General features: G+C 28.3%; 1 protein-coding gene across 1 annotated transcript; it reads right to left on the bottom strand.

Annotated features, from left to right (window-relative positions):
• Positions 1-3,575: 3,575 nt before the first annotated feature.
• Positions 3,576-7,179, bottom strand: LOC114318600 (putative xyloglucan endotransglucosylase/hydrolase protein 27). Its single transcript, XM_028265525.2, has 4 exons — positions 6,694-7,179; positions 6,477-6,577; positions 5,245-5,453; positions 3,576-4,544 (listed from the first exon to the last, which is right to left on the bottom strand). Exons 1-4 carry the CDS (start codon positions 6,869-6,871, stop codon positions 4,043-4,045), a joined length of 990 nt encoding a protein of 329 aa, XP_028121326.2. The 5' UTR covers positions 6,872-7,179; the 3' UTR covers positions 3,576-4,042.
• Between the last annotated feature and the right edge of the window lie 13,553 nt (positions 7,180-20,732).

Below are 20,732 nucleotides of genomic sequence, written 5' to 3' on the forward strand. Positions count from 1 at the left end.
TTGAAACCTTATTGTGGGTTTTGCTTTACTTCATAAGATGAACATATGGTTTACTCTTTCTCTTGGATGTTATGTGTCCTAGATCTAGGTTTGATTGGGCATCTAAGTTTTGCTTGTACCATAATCAGTTAGATTTAACAGTTGTCAATTAAAATATTTAGATTGGATTAGTAACTGCTGATAACTACTCCAAACAATTCTAGCATGAGCAGATTTCAATTTATAGTATATATATATATATGATATTTGTATCTGTTAAATGTTTAATAAAATGTCACTAGCAATGGCTAATTATTTTTATAAAATAAAAATTATAAAACAGTTATATTAATATAACAGTGGCTAGTTGTTATCCATCCATCTATGATTAACCTTTGTTTTTAGAAGAGAGCTTAATTATGTTTTTCATTGCATTTATGTACTAGACAGTGAGTTCGTATTATAGGTCCTTCTAAGTATCTGGAGATTGTGTTTAAAGCTTTTGGTTGTTTTATTATGTCTCTATAGAAATACATACACCTTGTTTATGTTATGCTATAATTATTTAGTATTGGGAAATATTTTTATTTTTAATAAATGTATTTATTTATAGTGGTAAATTCAAAACGTACTTGAAAACACTTGATACCAATATGTATGATGCTAATGAAAAATCATAACTATTCTCTTTTGGGGGATTTACGTGTAGGTTTTAATAGGTGAATTTATTGTTTAATAATCTCTATGATAATTAATAGTGTTTTTCATCAAACACTATTAAACAATGTTATTAATTGTTAATTTTCAGCAATAATTTGAAAAGTGTCACAAAAATGTCACTAATTATAAGTTTTAGCGACAATTTAAAAAAATCACTAATTTTCAACTTTAAGAGACAATTTAAAAATTTCATCACAGAAAAATGTCACTAATTGTAAGTTTTAGTGACAATTTATAAAAATTATGATAAAAAAGTCGCTAATTGTCAATTTTTAGTGACATGCAAAAAATAATCACAAAATTATTTTTACTGATGATTTTACTAGGACTTATTTTCAATAGGACTTTATGAGAATTAAGTCTAACTATTAGGATTTATTTTTATTTTATTTTTTTAGATAATTACTATTAGAATCTAGGGCAAATTACATATACCTCCCTTGAGGTTTGACTAAATTACAGATATCCCCTTGAAGTTTTGGAAATTACATCCCGCCCCCTAAAGTTTGTATTTTCATAACAATTTGTCCCCCGAGATTTAAATTTCATAACAAATTAACCCCTAATTTGTTATGCAAACATAGCATTCAGAAATTTTTTTATAATTTCTCAAATCTCGAGCGGTATATGTAATTTGCCCTAGAATCTATTGATAATTTACCCATTTCTTTTTAGTCCATGTTTCTTCCTGACAACCTTCCTGACTTTTCTCCTACAATTCCCCTTAAAAAGACAACCCTTATTAAACAGATTTTAATATAATAGAATCTCTCTATTACAAATATTGAAAAGGGGACAATTACAAAAAAGTGACAACATCACAAAATAATTTTAAAATGATAAAAGTATAAGTAATTTATACATTAGACTGTGTAAATAAGTCTGATACTTTTATCATTTTATAATTATTTTAGATTGTTATTATTTTTTTGCAATTGTCCCTATGACATGGATACAATCGCAATCGTTATAAAACTATCCTAATAAAAAAAAAGGACAATATCAGATAAATGGTGAACAAGAAAAATAATTATAAATCATTAAAGTGCAAATGAGACATCATGTGTTTGATGTGTTTTTCGGTAATTTTTTAAATATTTTAAGTAATTTTTTTTTAACTTTTTAAATCCACATAATCTATATACACTTTAAAAAGAAAAATATGTGATTTTTAAAAATTCACTAAATACAAAAATATAGTATATTTTTATTCTTTTGTATTTATTATTATTTTTATTTTCTGAGAAATATTTTTACATTTAAGTTATGTGCATTTAAAAAATTTTAAAATGAAAAAATTGACTACAATATGAGAAGGTTCTCTAAAGACAATAAAACACAAAAAATTCAAAAATTTAAATTATTTTTAAAAATTCAAAATCAAACGGAGTGAATCTTTATTAACTTGCAATTAAATTCTCCATTTCTTATTTGTTTGACATTTTAATATTATAAAAAAAAATTAAAAATACGTTGGCCATATTTGGTGCAGCTTTGTAGTTTGTCTTCTTTGGTAAATTATATTCCATTCTTTTGATATTTAAAATAAAAAATAAATAAAAAATAAAAAATATACAATTTTGACAAAATTATACATTCTTTTTTTTAATAAGGTTAAAAAGAACAAAACTTATGTAGACGAAAATACAAAGATAAATAAGATAAAACACATATTTCAATATAAATAATTATTTTTTGATCAATATAACTAATAAATTATTAATAAAAATAAAATTAATTGTAATGTGAATTAAAACTTTAACGAAACTCAATATAATTATGCCTCCGTTTGGGAAGTGGGTTGGCTTTTTGGCTTTTTTGACTATTTTAGCCTGGGTTTAAAAGCATGACTTGGGAAGGTTTTTTTGACTTTTTGACTTTTTTGAGTTTTTTTTTAGAGAAGAATGTAATGATTATGGATTGGATGTGATGTTTTATTTGTTATGACTAAAATAACCTATTTTATTTTTTGTGGCTAAAATAACCAAAAAAACCTACAAACCCACTTGCCAAACACAGGCATATGTAAACTTGGTCACTTTACGTAAAAGAGAGTTTGATACGATTTGAAGATAACAAATAATTTAACAAAATTAATTATTTAAAAGTTAAAAATATATATATTTTTAATTTTACTTTTATATTGGAGTATTAATTTTTTATTTGAGAAATAATCAACTAAACTGGCCCAACTGCATTACCTAGACAGCAGTCACATCAAACAGCTTAGGATTCCACTTAACCATTTGACAAAGTGTTCCCAAAAATATTGTTTGGTTTGTTTTTGAAAAAAATTTTAAAAAAAAATTCTCTACAAATAAATTTTTCAACAATGATAGGGACCCCCTTTGTGGAGGACCCCCACAACCCCCTTTGTGATCCACACCATTCATGATGTGAACCCTACACATACATGAGTGGACCCCACACATCATGAATGGTGTAGATCAGTAAAGGGGTTGTGGGGGTCCTCCACAAAAGGGAGTCTAACTCATTTTTCTAAATTTTTAAAAGTAATCAAATTAAACAAATTTTTTCAAAAAAAATCTTAAAATTTTGTTCGATTTGTTTCTTTTCCAAATCACTCTGTTTCTCATACACATCAAATCAATCACTTTTTTTCGAAACTCCCCAAAACAATTTTTTAAAACCATTTCTCAAAACAAAAAAAAAAAATAAACAAATTTTCATATTTTTTACCTCAAAAATTACTCTACAAACACAAACCAAAGAAGGCCTTGATATTGAAGACTTGTGAGTCCAACTGGCCCAAAATTTTTGGACAAAAACATACAACTACTACTGCTACTAGTAAATAATACCAACCATCTCCATTGAAAATTGAAGACAACATACCCTACCACACATTATAATAATAATAATAACAACTCCATATGCTAATATATTTATTTAATGAAACCATGAGTGTGCTCAAAGTACAGAAAATCATCACCAAATTTAATTTATATAAAAGCCCATGAGAGGAATATAAAGGTATGAAATATATACATACCCCCATCATGATCATGAGACTCAATATGAAATATGCTTTTTACTCTCCTCTCTTTATCTATACAAAGTAGAAAAATAAATAAATAGTAAAACCTCGTGCACAAAATTCATACACAGAAATAAACCCAAATAATGTAGGGTCGCTTTTGATGAGACCCATATCTTAAATGACTCGGACCCATATTAAATATTTTGGGTATTTTTTCCGTATACAAATCTTGTGTACGTGGTATTGTTCAAAAAAATAAAATAAAAATGACCAAGTGAAATAAAACTTCCAAAGCAAGATAATGGTAATGCCCCTATGCAAATGTAGAAATTACAGCCTTTCTCAAATAGCAGTTGCCTTGGTCCGGCTTGATCCGCTTCGGTGGTGTCGCTTCCCATGGTGGCGGCGAACCCCTCCGAACGTAACCGGATCGAAACCCCGGAGCCGTTGAGCTTCTTGGGGATTAATCACACATTCAGAGGGAGGAACTGTGTATCGAGTCTGATCATAGCAATAGGAATATTGCATATGCTTCTTCCTGAAATTCTCCATTTTGGTCTTTTGGTCAGGTGTGATACCAGGAATGGATTTGGAATTCGGGGCATGGTCACATTTTAATGACGACTGCTCGATTGGGTCGACCGCGCAGCCGTGAAGGATGAGGTCGGAGAATTCGGTGATATAAGGGGCATATTTGTAATTGACTTTGTATTTGCCACCATTTGTAGCCCAATTGGAACCATCCCATATTGTGGCATACAAAGACATTGGCTTGGATGGAAAATCCCCTCCCATTGCTTCTGTCCTTTTGATCTCTCTTACTGGAACATTGTCAACATAAAATCTGCAAGAAAATAAAAGCAAAAACACAAAAACAGGATTAATATCAAGACTATATCAACTTCCTGTTCCCAAGTAGCAGAGAACAATCCGAACCGAGGCAATCAACTTCTGAAGGATTTGTTATTTTCTATCAAGATACAAAAGGAATTTAAATTAGCGGAGTGTAAAATTTATTTTGAAAAGACGGGCGTCGTTCTAGTGATTTTATTATTTGATCCTCACAATGGAATTTAGACAATAAAAAATATATATATTTTCTGTTATTATCATCCTCATATTATCACAGTTCTATATATGTGCAAGTAAATTAATTATGAAAATATAGAAAACATTTTTTTTTTAAAAACAAACGAAGCCCAAATTAGGTTATTAATTATACATAATTATATATAGAACACTTAAGCAAAACAGGAAATATCTTAATAATAGAAAACAGAGCGCAATTACAGAATACATTTCCAGCAAACAATCACCATCTCAAAACAAGAAACATCAAATCAAAAACAAAAAAAAAAAATAGTAAAATCTAACAAAGTGTCAGAGGGTGTACGACATATTATCAGATTCAGACTCTGCTAAATATGAAAAAGTGAGCCACAGTATCAGAGGGTTGTTTTTCCTTTTGCAAAACAGTGTGTTTCCAAAAGCAGAAAACAGAAAGAGAAAGCACAGTTGTTTTTGGAGTTGTTTGGTTCACTTACATGATCTGATTATCAGTCCAGAGAATACTGTATTGATGGAAATCTTCAGAAGGATCAAACCATAGACCATATCTCTCTTCTCTGCCAACATTTGTGCTTCCATTGCCATAAACATTGGTCTGAATTCTCCAATCTTTGCCTCTGATGTTCCCCAAAAATTCAAAGTCCAGTTCATCATGGTTCTTCTCATACATATCTCCATTTGACATCTGAAATTAGCACAAAATTTTTTTTTTTAAAAAAAAGAGGTTAATTTCACTTTTATCTCCTAAACCATTTGTTATTTTTTTTTCTCTTGCATAGATTTTCTGATTTCAACTCAGATGGTCCAATTAGAAATAGCCCATCTAAATCAGTAATGGTGGAAATCTAATGTCATTAAAAAGAAGAAAATTTTATAACTTGAATAACCAACATGATATAACCAAACACTTTTACTTGCACTACAACTTATATTATACAACTAAACACCCATTTTTAACTCCACCTCTGAATAAGAAAAATGATTATTTGGAAGTTGTTTGAATTTTGATTTTTTTTTTTTTTTCTGCCCATCAAATTAGGCTTTAACTATTACTGATTTGGACAATCGTTTCTAATTACATACGCTCAAATTAAAATTCTAGGGACTAAAAAAAAGGATTAAATTGATAGTTTAGTGATGACATTGGAATTCATAGTTAATGGATGAAACAAAGAAGGGTTGATTTTGATGATCAAAAATCTTAAATACAAAATGAAGAAGAAAGTGGTAAGAATCTATTTGGTTATATTTGAGTTAACAATGTAAAAAACCAATATGGGTATGGTTTGGTTGGATAATATTTTCGAGACGAAAATGGAAAAATCAGTTAATTAAAACAGCAGAATGTTTTTAATTCAATTAGGTATTACAAATAAATTAATAAACCAGAAAAATATTAACAACTCTGAAATAACTATATTGAGCGTGATTTCTCTAATAAATTCTCTATTTCTGAAAATTTTAAGACCATTATACCTCCTTAAATATAGATTTTAATTCAAGAAACATACAAGAAATTTAACTGACTCTCATTAATTTGATCAGGTTTCTCCAAGTTAAAAAATAAAATAAAATAAAAATTAAAGAAACCAAAATAGAAAATAATATAGATTAGTGATCAAAATTTTCTAGAATAAATCAAAATATGAACTGTAAATTTTTTATGGGTAATTAAATTATTAACAATATAATCAAATTAGTTACTCACATAATATGCAACAACAACACCAGCTGTGTAATCTGCAGGAAGTTTGATAGAAGCACTGAAGAATCCATGAAGGTAAAGGTCTTGAGACACAAATCCAGAACCTAAAAAAAAAAAAAAAGAAAGAAAAACATTGTTAAAAACATCAAAACCCCACAAAATATTCGAAGTCTGAAAACGAAAACACATAAAAACAAAAAACAAAGAAGGAAGAAGAAACCTGTTCTTTCATCTAAAGAGAGGTGAACTGCTTTGCCATCCCTGAGGACCATGAGATTGTCCTCTCCAAAAAGCTGTGAATACCCTTCATCAAACGATAGGATTGGGAGATTTCTTGAAGACCCAGCAGCCAAAACAAGAACAGAGCATATCAGAACCAAACCCAGATGAGAATCCATTGGTTTTACAGAGACAATCACTCAGTTCTAATCAGTTTTTTGAACCTTTTATGGTTGAATGCACTTCAAAGATAGAGTCTTGAATGAGGACCGTGAGGAGAGGAGAAAAGAGGACTCAGTCTCTCCTGCAATGAAGAGAGAGAGAGAGAGAGAGAGGGAGGGAGAGAGCTAGTGGGAAGAGAGACAGGGGAAGGTCATTTTATTGGTGGACATAGGCGAAGAACTGTTCACAATATGTATGCAAAATACACATAAATCCATCATAAAAACAAGATATATGCCAACATTTTTCAAAAATGGATTGGGTTAATAAATTTTGTAAAATTTTATCTATTTATATGATTTATGTTTAATTTTATAGTTATTTTATGTGATAGTAAAAAATATTTAATATAATTTTATTTAATGATAAATCTATTAATGCTAGTAATTATCTTTATGTTATGAGAGCCGGCATAATAGAGCACATAAACAAAAATCTAAAAATTAATTTAAAATTAAAGAATAACATAAAAATTGTTTAAAACATATAAAAAAAATATAGTTAGGAATTAATTAATTTTTAACCATTTTCATGAGAGTTACACTTCATTTTTATTATTATTGTATAATATTAATTATGTATTATAAATTCTTAGTAATAAACACATGTCATAATTCTAAATTGTTGCAAAATAGTTGTGTCTTCACCCAATAAAAAATGATTAAATGTTTATATGATTAAGAAACAATGAACATTGTGAACAAATATCAAAAAAACATTGTGAACAAATATCAAAATTTCATTGGATAGATACAAATCGTATGTGATAATTTCTACTAAGGACCACAAATTGTTGATTATTTTGTTTTAATTAATCAAGATGTTGCGTTTGGTGTTTGATTTATTACCAATTAATTTTAATAATTTCCGCCTAGAAAGAGATAGTGTTCAATAATTTCTTTTCAACAAAATTAAGAATACAGATACCAAATACAGAATAAAATATAGATATATCTAAATTTTATTCTGTATTTGGCCTTATGCTCTTAGACTTACTGTTTCCTTTTAGGGTATTTAGGCTCTCTTCAATGAAAGAACTAGGAAGAAGGAAAGGTTGGCCAAAAAGGGCAGAAGTGAAAGGAAGGGAAGGAAGCTTTTGCCAACATGCATATTTCCACTGTTTTTTTACTCTAGTTTGTTTGTTTGTTTGTTTTTTTTTCGTTTTTTTTTTTAATTTAAAATTTATTTATTTATCATTCTTTTCCCTCTTTTGATAACTTTAATATGTATCAATGGCCTACCACAAATTACCTGAATTGTCATTTCCGGTGGCAAGGGTATCAATTTTTAAATAATAATTTGCACAAAAAAGTAGATAATAAAATCATGAAAGGTAATTTTTGTGTGCCAGGGTAACTTTGGCAATAAAAGTATGATAAATAAAGAAAGAAAAATTCCAGCCATTATTTATTAGATGGGGGTTAATATTGATATATGTGTAGAAATTATACTATGAAAAGTGTACATAAATATATAAAATGTATGAAATATGTAAAGGGTAACGCTGATCTAATTCAAAAGTTGAATTCACTTTTCAAACCCAACAATTTGAGAATCAATTAGAATATTTAAGACAACTATCACTCTTATATTTTTTCTAATCATTAGTTAATCATCTCTCTTATACATCACTGGATTTAAAAACTAGATCTAAAAAGTACACTTATATATTAATTTCCATATGTAAAATGTGTATTGAAATGGGCACTTGAGCCATACATTCAATTTTGAAACTTTTGGGACAATAGCCCCAATCTCTAATTTTTTAGAGCCATAAGGATAATAATAATTTGAAAATTTATATTACCATTACTTATTTGTTTATCTATCTGTTCATGTGTCACATATCTGTCAACTTAATATATCTATTTGTTTATATCACGACTATTACTAGCCACCATCACCTGCCATCACCTATTACTGTCGCCCACCTCCTATGAATTTCTAGCAATCGATTGTGGTCCGGTGATAGTGGAAAAAATGAAAAAAAAAATTATCTTTTAAAAAATAATTTCTTATTCTCACGAAACACTTGAATCATGCTCTTACGATAAAATAAATAATAAATAAATAAAAACAATCCTTGGACTTATTGCCATACACTCCCCTAAAAATGGACTTTTTAACAATTTTTCATATTGAAATCTTTTTTTATATTTTATATTATTTGATTTTAGCTACCTAATAAATGATTGTTAGCAACACTTATAAAGGAAAATAGGGTTAATGCATTCAGCTGGATAGTGAAAAATAATTGCATTGCAAAAGAAATCTTCTGTAGTGCAAGTCTAACATATGAAAGCTTTACATATACACAAAAAAAGGACTTACACCTGATGAAAAATAAAAACAATTCTATTGTCCCATTTATTTGAGATTTCCCCAAGAATTACATCCACACCAATGACAAAATGATTAATGTTTTAAGACAAGCTTGCTAAGCAATCTATGTTAAAAGGGGAAATTATTCAATAATTTTTTAGGGCATCATGACTTACTTCATCATTATTTACAAAAAATATCACACTTCCTTTTGATAGTGGAGTTCCCTACTAACACACATGTTGATGCTAACAACCTCACATATGTTGATGCTAAAAGACATGACTAGTTTACTTGAACCAAGTTGAACAAAGAACCAAATTTTTGATGCTACTCAATAAGACTTCTTTTGAAAATTAGTTAAAATTTAATTTATTAATAAAATAAATTTATAAAAGATTAATATATATATATATATATAATTAGTTTGTTTGATATTTTTTTATTTTTTTATTTTCTAATAACTTTCTTTAGCATAAGCATGTTTACTTTAATTTGGATTTTTTTTTTTATAAAAAAAAATGAACTTGTTAAATGAGACTTATTAATTTTTTAACTAAATAAATTAAATAGCCAATAAATTAGGCTAGGATTTTTAACTTGTCTTAAAATAGACTTGAGTCCTATTCTTTTCTATGCATTTACATGAAATTGGTGGAGGTCAAGTCAAAATCTTTCTTTAAAAAATTAAAGTTATTGTACTTGTTTCGCAAGGCATTTGTATAAGTTGAAAGCCATGAATCCTCCCCAAAAAAAAAAAAAAAAAAAGTTACAAGGCAATTGAGCATCTTTGCTATAACTTCATATTGATTTCAACACTTTATCTCTCTGTTGAAGGAATTTAAGATTGTATTTACTTCATGAATTTGGATAAAAATTTAAAAATAAATAAATAAAAATAAAAAAATATAATATAATTACATTTTACACGTTTTTTTTTTTCTTTTATTTTCTAAATTTAGCGCATGATTCATAAACTAAACAAAATCTAAAATTTCAAATATGAATAAAAGAATCACATTCAAATCATAACATCTTCAACAATGGATAAATAAAGTGTCAAAATTATTACAAAAGCAAAGGTACCCAAACAAAAGAAAAGATGAATCATTAGTGCCCCAAAAAAATAATACACAGGACTTTTGGTGCAAAAAGGGGTTTTACTTTAATAAATATTTTACTCTATTAATTTTATAATCTTTTTATATAAAAACCTACATTTTAAACAAAAATAAAGAATGTGTGGAACTAACCAAAAAAAAAACACAGAACAGAGCCAACATTTCTGACCACGTAACAGGCCCAGTCGCCGGGAGCTTCTATTTACACACACAACATACACTTTCTACACATCTTTCCTCACTACACTTCCTACACACCTCCTTCATTAAATGTGTGTGGAGAAGAGGTTTAGTGTGTGTAAATAGAAGCTCCCCCAATCGCCGCCCCTTTTAGTTTTAGTACGCTTCAATATTACAAATTTACCCTCATTTATATCTTAAATTTACGGATTTACCCCAACCACCATCGCTAGTGGCCCAATTATTAAGGCTCCGTTTGGCAAGAGCTAAACGGGGCTTTTTTGACTATTTTAACCATAAAAGACAAAATAGGCTATTTTAGCCACAAAAAACAAAATATCACATCCAACCCATAATCATTATATTCTTCTCTCACAAAAAAAGCCAAAAAAGCCAAAAAGCCTTTCCCAAACCAAACTTTTTAGCCCAGGGTAAAATAGTCAAAAAAGCCAAAAAGCTAAAAAGCCAACCCACTTCCCAAACGGAGGCTAAAAGTGTTCAAATTAGCTAGCAAATCCAAAAAATGAAACAAATTAATGTCTTTGAATTTTTTTTTTTTTATTCATAGGAAAAGAATCAAATTGATGTCTTTGAATTGGACATAAAATAGTAAAGAATTACTCAAAAATAATTTTAAAAAATACTCAAAATAGTAAATTTCATATCAGCAGGCCAATATACATTCACTCGCCAACTCTCACAGCTCTCTTATTTCAGATCTATTAATTAAGCAAACGAATATAGATTAATTTTTTTAATTCACCTAAGTTCGGATGTATGACAAATGAGAGACCATTCAATCTGATTCGATCCTCGAACACTCTTACTTTAAATCAGGTTGGTTCTTAATTTACATCTTACCCAAACCGAATCAACCCAAAAACGGAACATATTTATATATATATATATATATATATATTTAATTTTATTTATATTAATATGTGCTCATCTAATTAATCTATTATTTGAATTTGATTGTACATAATAATTCTCATATAGAAAATTTATTAGGTGAACAGAAAAAATACAAGAAATTTGAGTTGAATTTCGTAATTGATTTAATTTGTATTAGTTATATTAATTGATTTAATTTGTATTAATTACGTTAAAGCTTGAGTTGGATTTTTAATTTGTATTGACCTGCATTAACTAATATTTTACTATTGGATAAATTATAAATATACTATTTGAGATTTACTTAAAATACGAATTATTCCTATAGCTTGAAAAACTACAAATATCTCTTGTTAAAATTCTTTATTTAATAGAATTAATTAAAAAAATAAAATTTCTAACTATGCTCCTATGTAATAATAACATTACATGAATTAGTAATTGAAATAAATTTCTAACATCATTAAAAACTTGTAATTGACTTGATGATTTATTAATAAAATAAGTTATTTGTAATGAAATTTGTAACTTCAAGGGATAATATATAATTTTCAAAACTGCAAGGGGCAATTTGTATTTGACAGAAACCTCAATAGGTGTGTTTGTAATTTACCCATTACTATTTGGTTGTGTTATGTTCAAATGTTAAAATTTGTTTAATCGTATAATCATGGTTTCAATTTGAACTAACTCAAGCTACATTAAATTAATTTTAATGCATAATTTATTTGATTATAAGTTTAAAATTTTAATTTTGATAAGATTAAATTGATTTTAAATTTAATGTCAAACTAAATTGATTGATAAAAATCTCTAATGGTAAGTAATTCAATAAATGAAAGGCTAAATAACAACATAGTGGTATAGTACCAAAAAAAAAAAAAAAAGTTACAAAATTATAAATAAAAAAATATAGCATTTTAATTATTAAATTATATAAAATTTACCATTGATTATTCTTCCTCGGTCAGGCTTTTTTTTAATTCGAGATCAGATTGGAGCGTGATGTTGGACTTGTGAGGGTTTATCACCGATCCTGTTTCAATAATCCGAACTACTTAATGTGTAGAATTTATTGAGTATTTTATCCTTATAAAGTTGATCGGATATTGATAGTCACTTAATCAAATCATATTTTTACTAACGATAAATATGATTTTTTTAAAAAAATTATTAACAGAAATCTAATCTAATTAAGTAATTTCAAGGGATAATATATAATTTTCAAAACTGCAGGGGGCAATTTGTATTTGACAGAAACCTCAATGGGTGTGTTTGTAATTTACCCATTACTATTTGGTTGTGTTATGTTATGTTCAAATGTTAAAATTTGTTTAATCGTATAATCATGGTTTCAATTTGAACTAACTCAAGCTACATTAAATTAATTTTAATGCATAATTTATTTGATTATAAGTTTAAAATTTTAATTTTGATAAGATTAAATTGATTTTAAATTTAATGTCAAACTAAATTGATTGATAAAAATCTCTAATGGTAAGTAATTCAATAAATGAAAGGCTAAATAACAACATAGTGGTATAGTACCAAAAAAAAAATTACAAAATTATAAATAAAAAATATAGCATTTTAATTATTAAATTATATAAAATTTACCATTGATTATTCTTCCTCGGTCAGGCTTTTTTTTAATTCGAGATCAGATTGGAGCGTGATGTTGGACTTGTGAGGGTTTATCACCGGTCCTGTTTCAATAATCCGAACTACTTAATGTGTAGAATTTATTGAGTATTTTATCCTTATAAAGTTGATCGGATATTGATAGTCACTTAATCAAATCATATTTTTACTAACGATAAATATGATTTTTTTAAAAAAATTATTAACAGAAATCTAATCTAATTAAGTAATTATTAATATTCAATTTATATAACTTTTTATAAAAATAAAATATTTAAATAATTTCATATATTTAAATTATCAAAATAAAATCTATAATGTGTTCATAAATCCAACCATACGGTTCAGTCCATTACGGACCGGTGAGAGCATTAATGGAGAAGAAAAAGAAAAGTTAGGGGACGCTCCTGTGAATAACGCGCTGCGCGTGGGACATCATTTTAACAAAGAGCGTTATACATTCACGTGTATGACACGTGGCAAAACGCAGACGCCGTACTTGTTTAATAGATGACTTGTCTGTTCCTCCTGCGTCAGCACAAAGTAGCCGTTGGACATTGGCCCCCACAGGTGGGTCCCACTTGAGAGAATCTGATAGTACTCTCTTCTACTGTTGACGTGGAAAAATTATTAACAACCGTGATCCAGAACTCTATTCAGAATCCAAAGCCCCCGTTTGGCAAGTTGGTTTGGAAATTTTGTTTTTTTTTTTTAAATAGTTATAAAAAATAAAATAAATTTTTTAATTTAATAAAATAAAATATCATCTTCAATTTATAATTATTATATTTTTTTTCTTACAAAAAAGTTAAAAAATCTTCTCAAACCCAACTTTTTAATTTCAAATTAAAATAATAAAAAAAATTAAAAAACTAAAAATCAACCGACTTTCCAAACGAAGGCTAAATCAATTCTAAACAATTAGAAAAAAAAAATTAAAACTAAACATCACATCATTTATGTAGATTTCACCTCTTAAATTTCCTTTAGAGCTCTTTTGAAACTCTCAAACATAATTTAATTATTAATTAATCATGGTTATGTGGGAATTTGGAAAGTAGATTTTTTTAATTGTAGAATGTTATTAGAAATTTTTTTTTTTTTGTGTTTGAAAAGATGGTTAGATTTTTTTGTGGTTGGATGTGATATTTGTGAGATAAAAAGTGAAATGATTATGAGGTTTGGTATGATATTTTGTTTGAATTGATTTTTTTTAATTTTGTAATCAATTTGTCTTTTAATAAAAAAAACAAAAAACAAAAAAAAAAAACCAAAAACCAAACTTCCCAAACACCTTGCAGATTAATCATAATTTTTTTTTTATTTTCTCTAATTATTTATGTAAAATTATGAATTTCATCTTTTTTATCCATTTAGATCATCTCCAACCCTGAACCAAACCTGGCATCAAATTTAAAATTTGGTAAAAAAAGTACTTTTTCATGTTCTAACGGTTTCACCAAATTGATATCAAATCGAGATTTCACCAAACGTTTCACCAAAATGAAGACAGGCTCCGCATTTCACCAAAACACTGTGCATGACCGTTGGGTCAACCAATAGGTCAATCAGCCGATTGACCAACCGTTCGACCACCAAATGGTTCAAGCAGTTCTAAAACAAGGTTCAAACAGTTAAAAAAAAAAAATTCGCCTTACCGGTCGACCAGCAGGTCAACTGACCGCTCGACCACTAAACGGTTCAAACAATTTAAAAAAATTGGTTCAAACAATTCAGAAAAAAAAATTTCTCTTACCGGTCGACCGGCCGATCGACCAATTGGTTGTCCCCAGGGCAGATTTGATAAAAATTAAAGCGTTGGAGCCAGTGATATCAAATTGCGGAAAGCATCTTTTTTTTCATTAGATTTGATGGAAAAAAAATTCAGGATTAAAGATGCTCTTACATGAAGCGCTATGTGATTCTGTCGTTGGAGAAAGACAAATTGTACCGACAGTACTGTACGGGCCCTGTTTGTTTGGGGTTATAGGGAAGGGATTGGGTTTGGTAGTGAGGAGGGGATTGAGAATGCGGTGTTTGTTTTGAGAGATAGGGAGGGGATTAGTAATCCCTTGGTATTAGTAAGGAGGAGGAAGGGGGATTGATAAGGAGGAGGTAGAGATGGTATTAGAAAAATAGTGAAGGGATTAGAAATTTTTTTATTTTTTTATTTTTTATATATTGAGATTTTTTTTTAAATATAATTTTAATTTTTTATATTTTTATTTTATTTTATTATTTTATATAAAAATAATTTAATAATTTCTCACTATCAATCTCCTCATTAATACTCCCTTCATTATAAATTTCTCCCCTCCTCTCTCTGAAAACAAACGGGCATATGTATAGGGGAAGAGAGAGAGACAAAAAAGAGGTGTGTCCTAACCTAAGCCAACGTAATTTATGGGGCTTTAAAAGCTGCAAAGTTAACGGCGTGAATTGGGGGGGATCAATCACCGTTAAAATGAAACAAAGCTCGGAAATGGAGTGGATGGTCTTCGGCCTTGAGAACTGACTTGACACTCGTAGATATCGGCGGGTCCAACATATCCACAAGTTCTTCGTTGGTGTTGGGCCACCGTCGGATAGTGTTCCAAAAATATTTTAGTGGATATTTGAAAAGTTGTTATTTTAATTTTTAATTATTTTAATAAATTAAAATTTTTATATTTAGAAAAATGATTAAATTTTTTTATAATTAAATGTGATATTTGTAAGAAAAAAAATAAAATAATTATAAATTTAATGTGATATTTTGTCAATTTTAGCCTTTTTTTTTGTGAATTTAAACTAATAATTTATGAAATAAAGAGACAAAAGTATAAGAGATTAACGATGCAAAATAAAAATAAATTTTTTTTTTTTTCATGTCTAGCAATTTTTTGTTTGGCCAATCAATAAGAGATTACTATAAAAAATAATTATATTAAACTGGACAATTATAGTACAACAGCACATATCTTGAAAACCACTACAAAGAAACCACCTAGCCTAACCTTGTTTCGCATCCCTTAAATAAGTGCACTTATTTTAATCATATTATCTTTTTATTTTTTTATATAATTTTTCGTGAAAAGTCAAAATATGTAGTATTTATTTAGATCATCATCTCAAATAATCCTTTAATGAGGGAGAAACAATCCAAGGTATCAAACGCCTATCTATCGTATTTCAATCTGTAAGTTTACAAGATAAAATAGTACGACAATGCTACGTAGCTCAAATTTTGTGGCTCAAAAGTGGCTCAAATGGCCAAAACGACATCGTTTTGGCCATTTTTATGTTGTTCTGTACTCAAAACGACGTCGTTTTGGCCATTTGAGCCACTTTTGAGCCACAAAATTTGAGCTACGTAGTATTGTCGAAAATAGTATTACACAACCACCAAAAAAAGTAGACTCCTTCCATCTCAAATTATTTGTCCGCAACAAAAAATAAGAGCCTAAAAATAAAATTTTTTATTTTAAAATTTTTTTCACTAATTAAAATATCTCATCAAGAATTTTTAATTTGTGTAAAAAGAATTAAAAATTTTGACATGAAAATACTTTATTTTTAAGTTTTTATTTTTTATACTAAACAAACAATTTAAAACGAAATTAATACTACATAACTGGTAAGCCAAACAACTTTATTTATTTATTTCTTTTAGAGAGATTTTTTCAAAAATCTTGTTCTAATACTTATATACTAATTAATCCAAGTTAATTTCTATCAACCCTATCAGCTATCCAAAAGACTAAAAACCCCAACTTTAGATTTATAACAAAAAAATTGAAAACTAAATCTATATTTTTGGAGAAAATCACTCTAGTTTAAATACTATCCCATTTGACAGTTTGAGGAGGTTGCTAGGCACCATGTGCAGCATTGACTGTTGCGCAGTCAATGAAACTTTTTTTGGGTCTCATTCTAATAATCTGAACCATTCACTTTTTAAAAAACATTTACTAGAATATGCACGCAAAACTTCAAGTTAATTGGACTTCGGCATCCCTTTCATCGAGCCATGTTTGTATTTATATTTATACTTAAAATTAAATTTATCGTTCAATTTTTTAGATACAAATATCTGGATGAAAAGGATATCGATGCCCGATTAACTTGAATTTTTGCAGGTTTATTCTACTCAATGTCTTCTAAAAAGTGAACAGTTCGGATCATAGGAATGAAGGCCAAAAAAGGCTCCATTAGTTGTGCAACATGCTCAACAGTCTCTCCAATCCCCTATTTGAATTAGAATTTATATATTAGGAAAAAATCATGGAAGCTAATAAATATCCTATTTAAAATATTACTCTTTTAAAATTATGAAAGCTAATAAATATCTACTTTCACATTTTTTATAACGTGAAAATTTAAAAATAACACAGCAAAAAATCTAAACGAAAACTAAAAATATAATGTGAATATTCACAGTAAATAACAAATATACAACTAACCTTCGAAAAAACAAAACATATATTAAAGTATAATGTGAATGTTCATAATAAATAACAAACATACAACTAACCTTCAAAAAAATAAAACTCATACCAAAATATAATGTAAATGTCCACGGTTTACAATTAACATGTAACTACTCCAAAAAAACTAAACTCATACCAATGTGAATATTCACCCTGCAATGTGAAAATATAAAATAAAATTAAAAAAGTGAAAATCTACTATTTTGATTATTCAATAATAACAAAAATGATTATTCAATCAATAAGCATACTAACAAAAACAACAAACATACAACTAATTATAGAAAAAATAAAATTCATACAAACATATAATGTGAATATTCACAGTTTACAATTATCATACAACTAGCCTTAAAAAATATAAAAATAAATAAACTCATATCAATGTGTACATTCACATTGTAACGTAAAAACACGACACAAAAATTGAAAAAAAATAAAAATTGACTATTTTAATTGTTCAATGGTAATAAAAATAATTTTTCAACCAACAAGCATAGCAATAAACAACATAAAACAAATCATCAAATAATATATAAAAACAAATTATTAAATAGTTTATATATATTGAAGCGCTTTTAGAAAAAATTATGTATAATTAATGCATATATAATACCGCTGAATAAATTATACAATGATGACTACATAAACTAACGAAGAGACTACGCCATGTTTGTTTGGATGGACTGGATTAGGTTGGATTAGCATTCCCATGACTAATAGTCCTAGGATTACGAATCCTTTGGATTATGTATCCTATCTTATGTTTGGATTGAGTTAGGATTATAAGGAGGACTAATAGTCCAGACTTTGGTTTAGTCTTTCAATTTATATCTCATCCCCTTCTGTGGGATTGAATAGTCCATCATAAATAGGATATCATATCCAGATGGATTGTTAGTCCGCACTTCAATTGTTTAACCAAATATCGAATTAATAATTTTATTGGACTATTAGTCCAATCCTAAGCTCATGTCCACCCAAACAAACATAGCCTATATATAAGGATAGCAAAAAGAAATAATTGTTTATCGCCGGTTTACCAAAATCTCTATTGCGAATTTATTATCATCTTTATCATCGGTCTACATGTACAACTAATTTTCTCTTCCAAATGTTCTTCCATAGCAGGATCTTATTGTAAAATAATAGTGAAAGAACATCTTTGATCAAGTGAACCCCACACATTGAGGTAAAGAAAACACTAAGAATAACAATCTTCTATATTTATATATAGTATTTTATATATATCATAAATGAAATATACCAAATAAATAATTTTCTCTCTCCTAGATATATAGTATAATATAAATATTGTAATAAAAGTCTATAAAAGTAAAATAGTCCACATAATTCTTTTAGAATGCTATTATTAGCACCTACCTTTTTCCTTTAGACCTCCATATTTTCTTTATTTTTTTATTACAATTTTGTCCTAACACAAATTTCCATTTTTACTCATCTCTAACCTTCCAATCCCAACCCTAACCCAAACCATCTATATCCACCTCCACCTCCACCTCCACCTCCACCTCCACTCTAGCCGACAGCCTCTCCCTCTCTCTTTCTTCTTTTTTTTCTTCTTCATCTTCTTCTTCTTTAGTAGATCTGATCACCCTCTCACCATTGCAATCCCCTTACATTTCTCTCTCTCTCTCTCTCTCTCTCTCTCTCTCTCTCTTCTTATTCTTCTTCTTTTAGGTTTGTGGTCGTCTTGCCATCGTGAACTCCTCACTGCTAAGCCATCAAATTCGACCATCTTCTTCTTCTGGGTTCGTGGTTGTCTCATCATCACGAACTCCTCACCGCCATGGCCGTCGAGTTCGACTTTGATCTCAGTCCCTAACCATCTTCTTCTTCTTTCTTACCTTCTCTCAAAACCTTAACCCTAGCCCTAGGGTTTTCAAAAATGACAGTTGCGATTTGGGTTGCGATGAGAAGAAAAAGAAAAGAAAATGAGGCAGTGGGGTGAAAAAGAAGGAAAAGGAAAGAAAAAAATAAAGGCAGTGACAATGGTGGGATTGCCAACAGTAAGGGCTCCGGTGAGTGAGCTGCCGAAGGTGGTGGTTGGGAGTGGAAGCTAGGGTTTCGGTTTGAGTTTGGGGTTAAGGGTTTAGTTGGTAATAAGGTAGGGGTTCAAAGAAAAAAATGAAGAGGTTTCATTTTGCTGATAGGGGTTCAAAGAAGTGAGGGGGTCAAAGTAAAAAAGTGTGGGCAAATAGCAGCCCTCTACTTCTAATATAGAAAGAAAAAAAAAAGAAAAAAAAAACGAAGAAGAAGAAGGACCTATTGGAATATAAGTTCAAATGTATGAAAGTAGGCGGAACACAAAAATACTTTGTAGACTTATTGGGCTATAAGTCTTCTAATTGGGATATATAAATAAATTTCTCCTTTTATCTATAAGATTTGGCTATGTATTTAGGCAATATTTGGTTTACTTAAATGAAATAGAATGGAATAATCATTTTATTAAAATATTCATTCATATATTTAGTTAGACTAAAAAAATACTAATGACAAATACATTACAAATGAAATCATTTTTCACCATTTAAAAAAATTAAATATTCTATAAAATAAAATAAAAAATAAAACTGAAGAAATCACTAAGGGTGTGCATGGTCTGATTTGGATCAGCTTGGGATGAAACCACAACTAATCCATTGTGTATGGTTCCATAAAAATTAGAACCAAACCAAACCATTAAAATAATGGAACAAATCCGAACCAAACTATTTAAACATGGCTCAATTTGGTTTGGAACTACAATTTCACATAATCTATTCACAAGAAAAAACATATAACATTTTTCAAAAAACTCGACCTATCATAAATTTTAAAAAATAGTAATAACATGTCTATTTAACAAACTACTCTCATGATATTCATCGATTAAGTAAAAATATAACATTAAACAAATATTATTGAACATTAATCTGACATGTTTTTTCAAAACATAAATATAGATATTATTTTATCATTAATTTAAATACACATAATATTTAATAAATAAACATATATGATTTAAGTTATACGGTCTAATTCCGTTTTAATTCAGAACCGTGAATCTAAGTTCGGAATCAATCTGCACAAAAAGATTATTTAATTTTTCGTACCAAAACTAAATCACAAATTAAAAAAATAAAACCAAACCTATCGAAATAATCTGAACGGATTCAATTTACAAA

Source organism: Camellia sinensis, chromosome 11 (genome assembly GCF_055761805.1).
Source record: "Camellia sinensis isolate YWXY chromosome 11, ASM5576180v1, whole genome shotgun sequence".
Taxonomy (NCBI): domain Eukaryota; kingdom Viridiplantae; phylum Streptophyta; class Magnoliopsida; order Ericales; family Theaceae; genus Camellia; species Camellia sinensis.

Coding starts and splice junctions, on each gene's coding strand:
- LOC114318600 (XM_028265525.2), bottom strand. CDS start 6,871: ATGGATTCTCATCTGGGTTTGGTTCTGATATGCTCTGTTCTTGTTTTG. Junction 6,578..6,693: donor CTCTTTAGATGAAAGAACAG/GTTTCTTCTTCC, acceptor TTTTTTTTTTAG/GTTCTGGATTTGTGTCTCAA. Junction 5,454..6,476: donor GTGTTGTTGTTGCATATTAT/GTGAGTAACTAA, acceptor TGCTAATTTCAG/ATGTCAAATGGAGATATGTA.